General features: G+C 32.4%; 1 protein-coding gene across 1 annotated transcript in view; it reads right to left on the bottom strand.

The window, feature by feature from the left end:
* Window positions 1-552: 552 nt before the first annotated feature.
* The window catches only part of LOC118183521 (dynactin subunit 3-like), a 65937-nt gene continuing 47869 nt past the window's right edge, over window positions 553-18620 (bottom strand). Inside the window, exons 6-7 of the mRNA XM_035353102.2 lie at window positions 10760-10819; window positions 553-1978 (exon numbers count right to left, since the gene is read on the bottom strand). Of these exons, the coding sequence (XP_035208993.1) occupies window positions 1886-1978; window positions 10760-10819 (153 nt within the window). The 3' untranslated portion in view covers window positions 553-1885. The remainder of the gene's footprint in view (window positions 1979-10759; window positions 10820-18620) is intronic.

The raw sequence follows: 18620 nt of genomic DNA, 5'->3' as shown, positions 1-18620 counted from the left end.
AAACGATCAAAAAGCTGTTCTGTATGGTGCCGTTGAAGCAATACGTTGCATGTGATTGATGGATTGGTTGGCTTTGTTCTCTTCGGACAGATTATGGGGGACTCAAACACCTGCTTTGCTTATTTTTCCATTCTGCTTTAAATGTTCTTGGATGGTTGATCAAGGTTGGCTAAGAGTGTTTGACGTGGATTTGCTTCCACTTCTGCCCTTAGCATGTAATCATCGACATGCGCAGAAACGACATTACTTTCCGATCCCCCTATTATAAAGTGTGTAAATCTACGTGCATGCATGGGTTGGTAATAGTCATATGTGTACTTGAAAGTATACCCAAAAACTCAGAAATTCTATTGAATGTTGACACTGGAGGTTGCAGATAATCGAAACGTACCAATGGTTTTAATATAGACAGAATGGTTTGTTTTTTAAACTTTTACTAGATAGAGTATGTTTTCGAATGTGATACACGAAGTGGTGGGGTAAGAGCTAAATAAAACTTATTCAAAGCCAACATCATAGGTTCAAAGAAACTCCAATATTCATCAGAAAATATAAAAGCATTAAAATATAAAATTTATTATTAAAATATAAAATTATTACAGCATTAAAATTTTAAGCTTGTAAAAATACTTTTTTCAATGTGTTAGTTGAACAACAAAGCAAAGATGGCAATTGAGCTTTATAAAAAGTGTTTAGAAAAACCAATTTTTTAGGGGGGAAAAAGGGGGAATTTATTCTTGTAATAGATAATGGTGCTGCTCATATGAAAGTTTTTAAGCTTCTGGCAGTATAGATTGAATTTCTTTCTACAGTATAACTATTTTAAATGATATTATAGGGAATTGCTTTCGAAAAGGTTATTTTGTGCATGAAATTTTAAATTTCAGATAAAATTCAGAAAAAATATAGTTGATGCAATGCATACATCAGTTAATACGTAGCAAAGCATCTCCCAAGATATGATAACCAATTCATTCTGACATGCAGAGCTTGTTAAAAATACAAGTACTGCAGTACATGAAATGGGGAAGAATGATTTCTGATCCCAGTGTTAATGAAATCTTGATAAACACAGAAGATATGTAACCATGTACAGAATAAATATTCGATCAAGAAATCATTGAAGAACTGTTGAATATCATCAGAGGATGCTCCTGCAAGGAAGAAGAATGTATAGAGGCCATTCCAAGATCTACATTTAACAAAGCAGAGAACTGTTCTCAACATTTGCTGCTGTCTTCAGTCGAAAGCACTTAATATCATATTGCTTGATGATTATAGTAAAAATGACAACTTGTAAAATTTACATTTTTAATAATCTGTTATATAAAATTATTTCACATTATACATACAAAATGAATGAATAGGAACATGCAAATGCTTCATCCTGTATTTATATGATATTAAAATATTGAATAAAATATGTAAATAATCAAAAGAAAACTATCTGCAATAAACATAAAATTGATCACTTTTACATAAAATATAAATTTGCTGCAACATACAATGCTATAACAATCAAGAAATAAATTACCTATGAATCAGATGTAATTATATTTATTATAACTTTTTTAATTATGTGAAAATCATTACATCATTTCCTCTTGATTAAAAGTGATAGTGTTCCATAATTTAATCTTCAGGATTACTAAAACCCACACGTATTACTAAAACCACAATAAATATTAAAATCTCAGTTTATACATATAACTAAATATATTAAATAAAATGAAAATAAACATAATTAATAAATTTTGTGAACTGGTGTAATTGTAAAAACTTAAAATTAAAGCATATATATGTACACATGAGAACATACACATACAAAGATTACATAATATATTATTTTATAATAAATCACATTTATAGGTATATCATAAACAAATTATTTTGCAACAGTTTTTGCTTTCAAATTTTCCTTTTCAATTTCTGTCAACATTGAGTCCCAAAGAATAAATTGTTTAGATAATGAAGTAATCTAATAAAGACAGTTAAGGATTTATCATATAATTTTATAAACATACCATTTTTAATAAAGTAATTTATTTATGTCTTTCATTAAAAACATTTTATTAATAGTTTATTATATTTTGAAACTCTTATGCAATACTGATAGAAAGTCTTCACCTTGAAAATGTTAAAAGATGAAGCATACATAATTTAACCCATTTTCTATAGCATTTTTAGTTAATTTACTAGTGCAATTTTGCATTAAAAGGTATCTGGTATTAAAAACAGTGCTGTGAAATTGGAGCATGAAACATCTGAATCTCTAATTTTTTTTTTAACCACTTGACTAATTCCAATAAATATGGGCACTAAGCACAATAATTAACAGTCGGCTGCATGATAACAGAAGGACACTGTATTAGGTATTTTTTCATGCAATTATTAAATATGAATCATCAAGTAATGTTTTTGACTAATCTGCAAAGTTTAAGTGCAATGAGATTATACTTTACAATTATTTGTTTAGCCTTTACTGACATAAAATGGTCACTGAAAAGCAATCAAAATTCATTGAATGAAATTATAAAAATATAAGAAATACACATTAAAAATATAACAAGAATGAATCAGGCATAGTATTTAATGCTATTTAATCTAAGGAGCATTTTTTTACAGATCTTTAAGAGGTGTTATCTTTACATAAGTTTTCTTTATACAATTTTATTATTAATTTAATAGGTTGCAAATCATCACAATGACTTAAATCATCAGAAAAAATATATTACATAAGATAAAATATGTCTTGTAGTTTTGCATTCGTATTTGCCATGGAGCTAAAAGTAACATCAGCCGGACTAATGCTTATAAGTTCAAGCATGAAATAAGTGTTGGTACATGGCACAGACATGATGGAGAAGTCGGCAAAATAGATCAACCCGATAAATGATATATGACATATTTATATATATAAGTGATATTTGGTTGATCAGTAAGTGATGTAAATCATCTTCGTTATTCTGGTGCCTGCATGTTCAATTTTGCAATGCTTAATCGCCATCAGTTCCTCAGGTATGTGTAAGGATAATATTGGCCAACTAGCGCTACTGGATTGTTCTGGGGTCGAAGCCTGCATGACAACTATTCAGGTTGTTCAGCAGAAATGAAATGACCTCAGAATTATAATTAAGGTTTCTTGAGTTGCTAAATGATAGAGGAAGTATTCCTGATAGAGTTCTCAACTGTGAATGATATGCATGTCTGAAGTGAGCAAAATCCTTTTAATTTAATGTCTTAAGTTTTATGGAATCTTTTTTGAGGGGTATTATAGTCTCAATAAAACAGTCTATATTAAAATTTGAATACAAACAAGTCAGTGTTTCTGTAAACGTCACTCAGCATATAAATGTCAGATTGTAGAAAAATGTCAAATAACATTATTTTACTAATTTTGATCAATTTTATGTTTATGAGGTATAGGGTGTTCCTTGTAAATCTTTTAGTCCTAAATAGACAATACCATTGACTCAAAGGAATTTATTGTATTGTTTTTGATATTTTAGAGTAGATTTGATAAAAATGTTTGCTAAAATCATGTACAAAAACAAACATTTTAAATTAGGTGCTTCTTGACCTCCCCAAAGAATTACACCTTTTAATCCATTTCAAGTAAAGTTTCTACTCATTTCTGAAGTTAAAATGGAAAAAGATATACCTGCAAGACTACAAATTCAACCAACTTAAAAGTACAAAATTTGTACAGTTTTTTACAATTTTGCACAAAATGAGTTTAAGAGGTTTCAAACATATGATCTAAAATGGAAGTAATTAGTTGTGTTCTTATTTATAAATTAAATGGCAGTTAAAGAGTTACAGAAATTTAGAATATTTAGTGCCACTGTAACATCTACTTGTTGTCTCAAATTTCTTTCTCAAAAGTAAATAAGTACAAAGTTCGAAATCTGGACGTCCAATATACAGACAGAAATTTAGAATATTTAGTGCCACTGTAACATCTACTTGTCTCAAATTTCTTTCTCAAAAGTAAATACAGTACAAAGTTCGAAATCTGGACTTCCAATATACAGAATGATCTAAAATCTGGACGTCAAAGCCACCAACTAGTTTTTCCTTAAATGCTTTTGTATAGGCATTTGATTTTTTTCCCTTCCCACAATAAAACGTACAGAGTCCTGATTTTTAATTTAACTTCGGCACTAAATAAAATATCTCACTATTGAAGAAATAATCATTTTAGCATAAATTTATGTGATCAATAATTTGGCCCCATAGCTGCAAATTTGCTGGGCATACATTTCAAACAAAAACATTCTACATAGAAATATCCTTGATTTTACACCTACTAATATTACAGCCCTGATGCCAAACTAGCGAATCATTATTTATTATATTTTGCTTTCATCACTGCATATTTATAAACACATAACAACTTGAGTAATGATTCATACAGTAATGACTAAACAATTTTTTTAATTAGTAAGTGAATAACAAAGAGTATGGTAACCTTTTTTGTTGACATGCTGATGAAAAATTTAACAAAAATTTCTTTCCATATGCTAAAGATAGATTTTTAAAGACCAAAAGATTACATTTAGTGCTATTTGAATTAAATATATAGCAAATTTAGGCAAGACAAAATTTTGGAATTTGGAGAAGCACTGAAAAAAATTAAGGGACGAGAAAATTTTAGAATTTAGGGAAAGCACTGGGCCCAAAACTTAAGGGCAGCAAAAATTTATAACCTAAGGAGGTGACTGGTAGCAGAATTTAGGATCCGCACAGACTGCATGAGAGAGTAAGATATGTAGCGAAGGCCCTCAATAAGCTTTCAGTATATGTGGGAATTTATTTACTCAGGACTCTAAGCCTTAAGCATGTGCAAAAAAACTAGACTAAGTATAATAAAATGCAGCTTAGGCGTAATTGTCTCAATGCACGATAAAATCAGGACAAAATTTAGAGAAGCAGCTTGGCTTTCATCGCCAATCTCATGATACATAGCCAATAATGTATCGCAGCTGCTATTAAGCTAAGGTAAAATTATACATTGCTGATTCCAAGAAATTTCAGCTAATATAGTAGATAGTACTATTCCTTAACTTTCTGATTTGATCCAGCTTATTATTTTTTGCAGACTGTTAGAGCAATTTCATAACAATTAAGCTTGAACTTTCGATTAGGTCAAAAGAGTTTCTTATTCTGGAGCTGCAACAGAATCTACAGAGTGAGAGCATGTTTTGATTTCCATTAAGCAAAAAGTGGAATTGCTGCAAAAAATGGATAAATGTAAATCCATCTCAATATTATGCAAGGAGTATGGCATTGGAAAGTCAACTGTATATGACATAAGAAAACAGAAAAAGGAATTTTTTGTATTTTTTTGTGGATTCCGACACCCCACTCGTAATGAATAATAGAAAAATTATTCATTATGCTAAAAGTGACGATCACGACAAAGTGATGATTGAATGGGTCAGATAGTGTCAAAGCGACAGCGTGCCACTGACAGGTCCAATGCTAATGGCTCGAGCTAAAATATTTCACGAAGAAATGAACTTAAAAACTGAGTGCACATATTTGACAAGTTGGTTAACCAAATTTATAAATGGCCATGGTATAAATCAATTAAAAATTTCAGGTGAAAAAGCTTCAGCTAATACTGAAGCTGCTGAACTATTTGCAAATGAATTCATTGAACTCATTAATAGTGAAAGGTTAATTTCAGAATAAATTTACAATGCTGATGAAATTGGTCTTTTCTGGCAATATGTACTGCAAAATATTGGGTTGGAGGGAAAGTTCTATCGTATTTTAAAAAATATTTGAATTCATTTATAAAAATATGTGTTTAATATTAATCAATTATATATGCTCCGTTATTTGTTACAGCCTGTTGCCATCTTCCAGGTAACCTGTAAATTCCTGTTTTGTGGAAGTTCTCATCCATGGAGTTAAAATAGTCAGCAACTGCCTTAGAAACACTTTCAAAAGACTTGAATTTTTTTCCCGTTAGATAATTTTGCAGAGATCTGAACAGGTAATAATCAGAGGGTGCAATGTCAGGTGAATATGGGGGGTGACTAAGGATTTCCCATCCTAACGCATTCAGTTTTTGTAGTGTCACCACTGCAGTATGCGGGCGAGCATTATCGTGATGGAACACTATTCCTTTTCTGGACGCTAATGCTGGCCTTTTTTCTTTGATAGCTGCATTCAATTTATCCAGCTGATTGCAGTACAGATCCGCGTTGATGTTTTTTCCCTGTTTCAGCAACTCTTAATACACTGGACCTTTCCTGTCCCACCACAAACAAAGCAGTACTTTTCGTTGATGGATACTTGGTTTTGGAACTGTTGCTGATGATGTTCCTGGTTTGCAGTAAGATTTTTTTCTTTTAATATTCTCGTAAAGAATCCACTTTTCATCTCCAGTAACCAGCCTGTCCAAAAATGGCTCCACATTGTGTCTAATCAGATGTGATGAACATATTCTTACACGATCAGACAAATTCTTTTCCGTTAATTCATGTGAAACCCAAACACTTTGCTTTAACACAAACCCAAGAGATTTAATGTGATCTCCAACAGTTGTATGATGAATGCCAAACTCTTCTGCAATTTCTCAACTTGTTAAATGTGGATTATTTTCCAACATGGATTGCAAAACAGCATTATCGATCTTGGATGGTCGTCCACATCGAACACTTTCTTTGAGGCTCAGGTCCCCGGAACGAAATTTGCTAAACCATCTTTGACAAGTACGAACATTTATAATATCTTTTCCAAACACCGCACATAAATTTTTACATGCAACAGATGCGTTGCTTCCTTTTTAGAATTCATATAAAATGCAGTGTCGTAAATGCACTTTATCTACGGACATGTTTTTCCCTTTAAATATTACAAGTAAATGATGAACAGTAAAAAAGGGCACCTTTTATATTATACAGCAGCTAAAAAAGCAAAAAAAAAAAAAAAAAAAAAAAAAAATCCGATTGACTCACTGGCAAGATGTTTTTTTTATTTACAAGAAAAATCACCTGCCTATTTAGAATATGACAGAACTTTCCCTCCAACCCGATACCTTGGCAACCTCTACAGAAAAGATTCCAACTGGTATAAAAGATTCTAAAGCGAGACTAACAATTTTAGCACGTGCAAATGCTGCAAGAATGCACAAGTGTACACCTTTTGTAATTGGAAAAATAAACGACCTTGAGCATTTAAAGGAATAAAGATTTTCCCCATTATGCTTTGTGCAAATAAAGAGCATGTATGACACATGCATTAAAGAATAATTGGTTTGAAAATCATTTTATGCTTGAAGCTCGGCAACATTTGAATTTGGTTGGTTACCTGATAATGCAAAAATTGTCCTGATTGCAGAAAAATGTTTGGCACATATTTAAAAGTTTCGTGAAAGATAACGTATCCATATTATTATCTCCTCCAAATTGTACGTCCATCATTCAGCCTATGGATATCGGAATAGTGTGTGTGCTGAAATGCAAATATAAAGTAGCATTTTTAAAATCCGTTTTAAGTTTCTTGAATAATGGCAAGACATTTCAAGAATTTTTGAAATATTTTAGCATAAAATCTGCTGTATGGAGCATCCATCACAAGATCGCAGGAAGATGTGTCCCCAGATACCTTAAAAATACTTGGCATAATTTATAGCCAGCTGCCGTATTTTATGGTAAGGATGATGAAGATGATAATCGCTAATTTGAAAATTTTGGGATATCACAAACACAGGGAGAAATTTTCCAATTGATGGATTTTGAAAGAAATGTGGAGAAACGCTAATAAAGGAAGATGTTACAGTCAAAAGTCGTTAATCCGGACCTCAAAGCTACAAACTATCTGCGCATGCGTTGCTTTGACGTATGCCCGTAAGACCTTTACGGTTGCGAATATGCGTGTGCGCATGCGCATAATATGTTTACGCTTGCGTGTTTAATGTATAATGGACGGTATAAGCTAAGCTAAAATTATCTAATTCAGTTAATGCTGCAGATTGCGTTGTTTCTTAATCTTCGAATTGGATCCAGCTTATTATTTTTTGCAGACTGTTAGAGCAATTTTATAAAAGTAAGCTTGAACTTTCGATTATGTCAAATAGAATTTCCGATATATATTTACTAATATGTAAAGGATCTACAAAGCGAAAGTATGTTTCGAAGTCCATTAAACAAAAAGTGAAATTGCTGCAAAAAATGGATAAAGGCATATACTTTGTTTATCTAACCATTCCCCGGGGGGGGGGGGGCAGCGCGCAATGAATTGGAAGTTGATCTGTCAGCACTATCCTTATCTTCAGGGCAGATGTTTTTATTTTATTTGGCTTATAATTCCTTATTAAATGTAGTATTTCATCAACATCATTGCAGTATAGCAAAGGTTTCAGGGGTGACATCTCGACAGGCATTGTCATGAAGAATGCTTATGACCTTGCTCAGCATTCCCTTTCTGAGTTTCTTCAGTGTTTCACAGTAACTGTTAACTTTTATTGTGGTCCCAGCAGGCTGAAAGTCGACCAACAATACCCCCTTCTGGTCCCAAAACACAGTTGCCATGACTTTATTGGCAGACTATATTTGTTTGAATTTTTATGACTTGGCCAAAAAGGAATGCCACCACTTGTATGACTGCTGTTTGGTCTTAGGTATAAAATGCAATGCCCAGGTTTCATCACCCATGATAATTGGGTCCAATTGGGCTTTTCATCAGCACAGCGGTGAAGAGATTCATGGGAAGGATCGAGTTGTTGCCATTTGTGGTCTGTCAGTATACGCTGTAACCATCTTGCACAAAACCTTTCAATATTGCAACTATTCTGTTAGATGGTGTATATGGTGCTTCGAGAAACTTCAAAACTCAACATGCAGAGAGCATTCAGACTGATCCTCTGATCTTTATGTTTTTTTCAACCTTAATGACTGTCTCATTGGATATGGAAGGTCTACCACTCTTTTACTGGTTGTGAATTTCCGGCTGTAAACTCTGTACACCCCTTGTGAACATTTTTGACATCCATGCACGACTGTCCATACACTTCTGTCAACTGGCGATGAATTTCAACTGGTTGAACACCTTTTACATTAAAAAAACAAATACAATACAAAGTCCGAGATGCGGACTCATCGGGACTTCGGTGATCCCTAAATCTAGTAAGATGGCATGTAGAAATTATAAAATTTAAAATATGAAATCATAATTTATGAAATAATGAAGAATTTATAATCTATACGGTATCAAAATTTACAAAAAATGGGGGGGCTTAATCTGTTTGTTTTTACTTTTTAAACATTTCTTTCAAGTTGTTTAAGTTGCTATATTTTTTGTGCTAATACTTTCTCTTTAATTCTATAAACAGATATAATTTCTTGTTCAGTTACTAAGTTCCATTGTTCAAGTTCTGTAACTGCTGTGTCGAGAATTACGACAAACCTGTCAATTGAATGTTTTTCTTTTTCAGTAACCTTTCTGTCACTTTCTTCACTATCAGTAGCGGTATTTTCTGGATCTAGAGCCATACAACAGATTTCGCAGTCCGTTAATTGATCGATGATTGGGGCATTTTCATCTCAATGAAAAACTTCTGTTAACTCCTTCTCTTCCCTAAAATTCTTCTGCTTGGTGCAGCCATGCAAGCTCTGGTTTCATGTGAATAACAAATCAATTATTCCTAATTCCAATAGCACTAAATGTAATCTTTTAGCTTATCAATTTCATTAACAAAATCTATTTTTAGGATATGGAAAGAAATTTTTGTTATATCTTTCCTCGTCAACATTTCTTAGCGCATTTAACTTAAATCTGTAATCTGTAATCCTTTTGTTATCCAATTACTAGTATTAAAAAAAAAAAAAAACTGTTTAGGCATGGCTGCATGAGTCATCACTCAATTGGTCATGTGTTGATAAACATGCCATGACAAAAGCAAAATTTAATAAATAATGATTCACTAGGTTGGCACCAAGGACATAAAATATTAATTGGTATAAAATCAACAATGTTTCTATGTAGAATCTCTCAATCTGAGATGTATGCCAAGCAGATATGCAATTGCGGAGTCAAATTATTGATCACACAAATGTTTGCTAAAATGATTATTTCTTCAATAATGAGGCATTTTATTTAGTGCCAAAATGAGATTAAAGATCAGGACTCTCCACATGTTTTATTACAAGGATGAAAATGAATTGCGCATGCATAAAGCATACCCCCCCCCAAAAGAAAATTGGTTGTTGGTGGCTTTGAAGTCCAGATTTTGGATCATTCTAAATATTGAACATCCAGATCTCAGACTTTGTATTATAGTTGGGTGAACTTTACACTTGGCAGTAGCAACGGAAGCTACATTCTGAATGGCTGCCAAGCCAAGACTGAGCATCCCAGTGAAGGGTGTGCATGCTTATCTGGAAGTGCAGGAAGTACTACCCACAACATTGTGTCCAATAATCATACTAATAGTTCACTACATCCCCACAAAATAAGAGACTTTATTTTTGAGACTGCCCTCATACACCATATTTATATATTATAAAATAAAATGCCACACCAAAAAAGTGATAAAGATGAAACAGCTGATATTCAACAATGGCTATTTCACACTATTAAGAATAATAAATCCTCTCAGCAGCTGTGTGTCTTTAATCTTACAGCCACTGATAGGATTTATTATTCTCAGTTAAAGAACATATATGTGTATGAAACAGTCAGTCAAATAATTTTGACACACAATTAAAAATAGATTTTCTCCACAGAAAAGATCTAGAAAGGATACAAGGTTATTGTAATTTGCAAGCAGAGTTTTAGTTTCTTCCGCTAATTTTGAAACCTCTTCCTACAAATTTAAAAATATGCTTTAATTATTTAAGTGTCAAAAATATACTGATATGAAAACATGTTTTAGAATTTCTAAATTGTTTTGTAAGTAGATCAAGTTGTTGACTAAATTTATTATAATTTAAATAATGTAAAAAACTAAATTTCAACTAACAAAAATATTACATAACATTAAAAAAATAATAGCAGAAATATTACAACATTGTCAAAGCCATAAAAATGTTAAACGAAACTCATTCTGTTGTTTGGTGCAACAGTTTCATTCCTCAAAGAATATGATCTTAAACTAAACTACAAGAGGTTTCAAAGAAAAGGGATTGAGATAAACAAAAATTTATCTGGCTTGTGAGTATGAAATATCCTTCACATGTCTGTGTGGGCTAATTTGTTTCTATTTTCAGTTAATGAAATAAGCAAAGATTTGCATTTTAATTTTTAAGGGAATTTAAGGATTCTATTCAAGAAACTTTAAACTGAGCAAAAAATTCAGTTAAAATCATTCATCCCCTTTACTATGCTTGTAAAAATATCTATTATTTTATTTATTTTTTAAATGTTAATTGCTTATACATAGATAGGGTGATCAAATATGAACGAGCTTTTATTGGCGAGACGGGTACTTGTATGTGTTTAAACAGGTGAATTAAATAAATTGCCTAGAGTAAGGGAAACCCAGCAGCTGGCTTGCCCTATGCTTTATTTAGTAGTCCTTATGATGGGTGATAGGAGTGTGTCTGTCTCTATTGAGCAAAGCATAAAGTTTCTCATCCATGAAAATATGAAACCAGCTGAAATTTACTGCAGACTGCATGCCCAGTTTGTGGACGCTACCCTTCCATGGTCAAGAGTGAAGGTTTGGTGTAACGAATTCAAGCAAGGCTGTGATCAGATTGCAAATCAAGGTCATCCTCGTACCAGTGTGACTAATGAAAACACTGCATGTGTTCGTGAGCTTATTGAATGGGACTGATGCTGCACAGTGCTTCAAATTTCAGAAGAACTTGGTGCCAGCTATAGAAGTGCCCTATCAGTCATCAGAAAGTAGTTCGGTTTCAGAAAAATCTCAGCTCATTGGATTCCAAAGTTACAGAATGATGATCAAAAAGCTGCACGAGTTCGCATTTTTCAATTGCTTCAAACTTGTTTTAAAGAAGAAGAGGAAGTTTATAATTGTTACCTGCGATGAGATGTGGATGCATCACTACATCCGCCAATCAAAGATTGCAAGCATGGAGTAGAAAAAGAAACTCCATGAAACCCAGAACTACACTGGAGTTTGTACAGTATAGTTCTGGGGAAAGTATTCTTCTTGTCTGAAAGTGTTATCTAACACTTTCTCCACAGACAAGGGGACTGGAAGAAGTCCTACTGGAAGATTTCTTACTTGGATGTCAGACCATCAATGCAACTTACTACTGAGTCTCTTGGATCAAGTTAGGCTTCAGTGTCGATGCAAAAGACAAGATTGTACTATCCGCCAGGTGTTGATCCTCCACAACAATGACAAATCACACACAGCACGTATAACGCAGCAGAAACTAGTGGAAATGTACTGGAAAATGCTTGATAATTCATCTTACAGCCCAGACTTATCACCATGCAATTTTCACATGTTGGATCCTCAAAAAACCACATGAAGGCAAGCTATTTGAGACCAACAATCAAGTGAAAACATTTGGGTGCGGCTGGTTAGATACCCAACCAACTTCATTCTACAAGAATGGAATGAAAAAATTACCAAAACATTGAGAAAATTATATCATAAAAGGGAGATATTATTTAGTAAAATAATTTATAGAAATGCATATGTTTCCTATGAAATAAATTTTATTTAAACAAAAGCCTTGTTTATATTTGATTCACCTTCGTATATTATAACAACATGGGTGCATGTCGATAGAGAAACTCCTGTGCTCTTGGGAACAAACTCCAGTATACATTGTGGGTTCAGTGAAAGAGTTGTTAAGGCAGTGTATCTGTTATTCATATTTAAGAGTAGGAAATGAGGGTGTTTGTCTGCAAAATGCTGACAGAATAAGACGTGTTCGATTGTCAGAAAGCTGCTATCTTTCCCCTTCTGTAATAATGCTGTAGTGTTACTCTTTTAGTTTGATCCCGGAAATTTTGCAACATCACAGCTAAAATTTATTGGTGGCAGTGGTGGGCTATGAAATTCACATGAGCAGTTTGGCAATTAAATGAGAACTCTTACATTTTACTCTAAAAAGGCATCAGTCTGGGTAAAGGAGAGTACCGTCAGGCTCCGAAATACACCTCATTTTTAGTTTTGCGAGACAGTCAGTATCTGAAGATTTTTCAGCATTGTTAAGTTTCATGGAACTGCCAAGTGTCCACAAATGTTTTAGTGAAGAGAAGAGAACTGCCAGGCTTTGAAATTCAGTTCATCTTAAATTTTGCTGGACAGTCAGTGTCCGAAGATCTTCAGCATCATCTTAGAGTGTGGAACCAGCAATGTCCAAAAAGCATGTGCATTGTAAAAAGGGCTTTAAAGTGTACATAAGCTTACATCAGCATCCATAAAAATTTTAAGTTGTGATATACATCTACAGGTTACAGGTCAACCAGATTGCTAGCACTATTCTAACATAGGTATTTTGACACAAAATCAGACTTTTTCTGAAATAACATACCAATTTTTTAACATATTTCGATTCTAAGACTCAAATTATGCCAGACTGCAAAATTTTGTAAAAATCGCATGAGTAGTTTTTAAAACATTAGCTTTCAAAATTTTCGCTCCTCAATGTTAATTGAATTTGGTTTATATTTATTAATATCTCTTTTTTCTGAAACATTTTTCATTCTTCTTCTCGCATTTCAAAATTTAAGTTCATTCGAAATAAAATTCACACATTTTTTATGATTTTTTTTTTTTAAATTTGTATTTTTAAATAATTTTTATAAATTTTTACCATCATCTTAAAGTAGGTGTATTTCTAAGCATACCTGCAAAAAAATAGTTTTGTATTCAGAATTTTCTAAGATATACATGAATTTACATATTTTCTTGTTTTGAAATTTGGCATCTTTTTTTGAGCGATTATGGATTTTGTTACAGTGAATTGCCACAGCTATTTTTAACCTTAAATTTTAAATAATTTTTTACCGAGAATTGAAATTTTTTCCTTCAATGATGCGTAATAAATATTTATTAATGCTATATGAAAAGCTATTTTTTTTAATTACAAATGATATTCAAATTTTTAGCTTTTTTTTATTTATATATATAAATATATATATATATATTTAAATATTTGTAAGAGTAAATTTTTACCTTCGCCCATGTTTTCGTCTGCTACTTTACTTTAACTGCATTTAAATTGATTGTCTAAAACTGAAAAATTCATTAGATGTTTATTTTCACAATGTTTTTAAGCAAATAGGACATTGACAGTTTGTGTCACGTCCCAGATTTAAAAAAAATTTAAATAAATTTTTACATTAATCCTCTTAGAAAGAATGTTTTAAGTATTAATTTTCTCTCATGTTGCAGATTATATAAAAACATGTTCTTTAATATAGAAATTATTAAGCTTTAAAATTCTAAATAATAGGATTTAGATTGTCTACACCCAATATAAGTTTCAGTTTCAGTGTGTGATTATGGCAAAGCCTTGAGGGCTATCTGCCTAAGGGTTGGGATTCCTTCGTGGAGGACTTTCTAAGGGGAACCGGCTCGTATACACGTTACACATGGGGAAAACCACGAAAACGTCCATGCAGCCAGCCCGTTCACGGGATTCGAACCTCGGACCGAACTACCAGTGTTCAGCGACTTTAACGCTCGGCCGCTGGTAAGCCGCACCCGATATAAGAATGGGGCCTCTCAGTGGTACAGGATAAGTGCTGCTGGAGTGGTTTCCTTCTTTCACATTTAATAAAAATCTTTTAATTCAAATATTTATCCTATGGACTTTGATTTAAACTTTTTTTATAGTTAAAATGTCTAGAAAATGAAAAGCTATCTTCAGCTGAAACGCATTTGATGCAACGGATATTTTAAAAAATTTGGCAAGAATGCAAAATTTATGGAAGTGTAACAAAGATCTTAATTTTCTTGTGTCAGCACTGAAAACAAATGTAGAAATAAAGAAGGAAATTGGGGGGGGGGGAGCAAAAATTTAAAGGAGAAATTTTCAGTTGAATGTGTTACAGGAAAAAATTAGAAACTCCTTGTATCTTAAACTGCTGTTATATCAATATTTAGTTATGAGCAGTTATATATTTAAATTTACCTTTGAATGTATACTTTAATATAAATCTAGAAAATTTTGTTGATCTGAATGCAAAGTGTAATGAAATCTAGAAAATTTTGTTGATCTGAATGCAAAGTGTATTGTATTATCAGAAATCCTGAAGTTGACCAATTACAGTTGATTGTATCTTGTGCATGTTATAGCGTAAATTGTCTTGAATTTGTGTTTTAGATCAGTTGAATTTGTTGCGAGGAAAAAGGTTAAAAGTTCAATTTTGCTTCTCTTAGTTGAAATTGTTGTTTGTTAAAAAAAGGGGGGAGGATTTGTCAGATTGTGATTATACTTCTATCATGGCATTTTTAGCAAAAGCTAGAAAAGAGGATCTTACATTGTTGGCTGAAGAGTTACGGAAAAAGGTATGACCTGAACTTAGGATAATGGATCTAACACGGTTGATTATGAAAAGTAGACTGTTAAATAAAGCCCACAAGGAATAACCTTACAAGGAGTTGACTGTGAAAAGTCTGTTGGAAAATATCACTTCAATGAGGTTTGAGAGGAAAAACAAGAAACAGGATATGATTAAAGAGGAAGAGAAGAAGGACAGATTTAAAAGAGAACAGGAAGAGAGGAAAGAGAGTTAAATTAAAAAATCTGATGTGTACACTACATGACTTCCTTGTACGGAATATTAAATTATACGCATTTTTTCTTGCATTTCATTTAAACTTATTGGATTGAATTAAATCTACTTCGCCGACAGCGCATAAACCACAATAGAATAAATGTATTCTTTAAAATTCACTTTGTTTACCATAGCGACACTCTGGCGCTAGGTTCACTTAACAGTATTATATTTCGTTCATATTATATCTCAGAATGCACAAAATTTATATCATTTAAAGAATAGAATTATCTAATCGTTGCCACATATTCTATTCAAATACTATAATAAAGCTAGAATGATGTATAAAAGAAACTAAGCAAACAAAACAAAAAAGAAACACTTTTTCACAGACAATTGAGTATTTCTCATTCAATTAATTCAGTTCTCACTTCGCGAGAAGGCAAAAATACATAAAAACTCAAAATATCTATATTAAAAATTACGAAGTAAATCTTAAACACTTATTTCCTCAAACAAATTCCAGAAAGGATTAAGCATGATTTAATTGGCAATAATAAATGAAGGTGTTATTTTTGTTGTTGCGAAGCTAAGTTTCTCTAGATTGGCAACAAATCCACTATCCTGCTGTGCCAAACGTAAACAAACAATTGTCGCCATCAAGAGAAGTATTAGGCTTAGCGGCACTTAAACAACTTTAAAATTGTTGATAATTCTAAAAATATAGCATAGAGATTTACCAAAGGCATAAAAACCTTAACTGGAAGATAAGAACAACATAATTCAATCATTTTTAAAGCAAAAAATGTACAATTTACAAACATATAAGAGTAAAGAAACTGAGATCACTGAGCCGGGTAACAGAGTGGATATTTATATAAATATATTTATATACGTTTGGTGCGGCCGATTGCCACATCTACATGTTATAGCAGTCCTATATACAAAATTTCAGCGTTCTGAGGCTACTAGTTTTTTAGTTATGTGAGATGCGTACGTACATACTTATGAAAGTACGCACGTACGTACATATGTTCGTATAGACGCCACGAAAAATTCTCTTCAGAATTCATTTTAAAGCAATTTTATGTTAGCATTTAATTAGTTCCTTTATTAAAAACACATTCCATCAAACATTAATTGTTAAATACTTGCTTTATTCAGAAACATTACCTCAAAATACATTACCGTTCAAATTATTATCGTTCTGAAAAAAAAAAAAAAAAAAAAAAAAAAAAAAAAAACTGTTGTTGCCAATCGGGAAAATACATTTTAAATAAAATTAATACGTTGCGTTTACATTCGGGCATCCTGACTTAGTTACGACCTCGGAACATTAAGAACTTATATTTAAAAAAATTAAATCTGTAATATTAATGTTTATAGTTCGAAAGTCTTTAGCTGTCATATAGATTCACCGTCGTTTTATATTCTTTTTCCGCGTCCTAGTTTTAGTAATATGCGGCGTGTTGTTTTATCATTATCCCCAGTAACACTAATGTCATCACCATCATCATCGTCTTCTTCTGATTCAGCTTGACACTGCCATGACTTTAATTGGCTCACATGAGTTGTCGTACTAAAGAAATGTCCTTTCACCTTCTCTTCTAATTGAGTCACTCTATAGGTATCACTTGGTAAAACTTCTGTAACTACCAAAGGTCCTCGATACTTTTGTTGTGTTTTGGTTGATTCTCCAGTTGATTTAGGTACTCTTCTCATAACCACTATTTCTCCTCATTCGAATGTTAAAGAATTACTTTTCTTCTTGTCATAATTTGCTTTCATTTTCATTCTGCAAATCTTCAATTCTCTTTCTAGCTTCATTCTGTAAGATTACTGGATTCTCCCATTCATCTGCGTCTTCATCTGTAATCATCCTCATCAATCCGTCGTTAAATTTTGGTGAATAACCGTGAAGCATTTCGAAAGGAGTTTTATTTGTAGTCTTATTTATCATATTGTTTAGATTTCTTTCGCATTCCTTAATCTTTTTGTCCCAGTCTCTCTGATTCGGATTTTCCAAACTCGTTTTAATCGTAGCCAAAATTGTTCAATTTGCTCTTTCCACCATTCCATTACCACTTGGATGCTGAGTTGAATTGAGTGTATAACTGATTCCATTATTTTGACAGTACTCTCGAAATTGCTTCGCTGTGAAACATGTTCCTCTATCGCTGATAATTTTTTCTGGTAACCCAAAATCATCTACAAAACTCTTCAATGCAACTAACACATACTTGGTTGCAGTACTTTTCATAGGATATAAGCGTGTAAATCTCGTAAAATTATCAATTATTATAAATAATTCTGTATTTCCTCTTGAACTTTTTACGAATGGTCCTAAATGAGATATGTATAATTGCAAAAGGTCTTCTACCAGGTCTAATTGGATGCAGTACTCCTTGTTTCTTACCACTAGGCATTTTATTTACTAGGCATTCGAAACACATCGAAATGTGACGCATAACATATCGTTTCATTCCTTTAAACCAGTATGATTCCTTGATTTTGGCAACAGTTCTGTCTGCTGAAAAATGTCCCAAAAGATCGTGAAATTTTATTACAATACCTTTTCTCATCGATTTAGGTATGACATATAACAATTTCTCCTTTTCCTGATCTTTCACTTTACAAAACAATCGATTATTCTTCAAGACGTAATTTTCAGTTACATATTTCTCTGCAGTCGTTCTATCATTTATCTTTTTCTTTAAAATGTCTATTAATTTGTGTAATTCTGGATCTGAATGCTGAATCATAAGATTTGTTCATCTATCGTTAGCATTAAACAAACTTCCAAGTTGTTTTCAATTATAGAGTCTAAAGTTTCTTCTGGCTGATCAACTGGCAATCGGCTCAATGCATCTATGTGACTCATTTTTTTACCTTGTCTGTGCTTTATTTCAAGATTGTATTCCTGGATCAGATTACTCCACCTTGCTATCTGAGGATTT

Source organism: Stegodyphus dumicola, chromosome 9 (assembly GCF_044657685.1).
Source record: "Stegodyphus dumicola isolate Sdum_Otavi_A_Nest chromosome 9, ASM4465768v1".
Taxonomy (NCBI): Eukaryota; Metazoa; Arthropoda; class Arachnida; order Araneae; family Eresidae; genus Stegodyphus; species Stegodyphus dumicola.
This window is presented reverse-complemented; position numbering and strand designations above follow the sequence as displayed.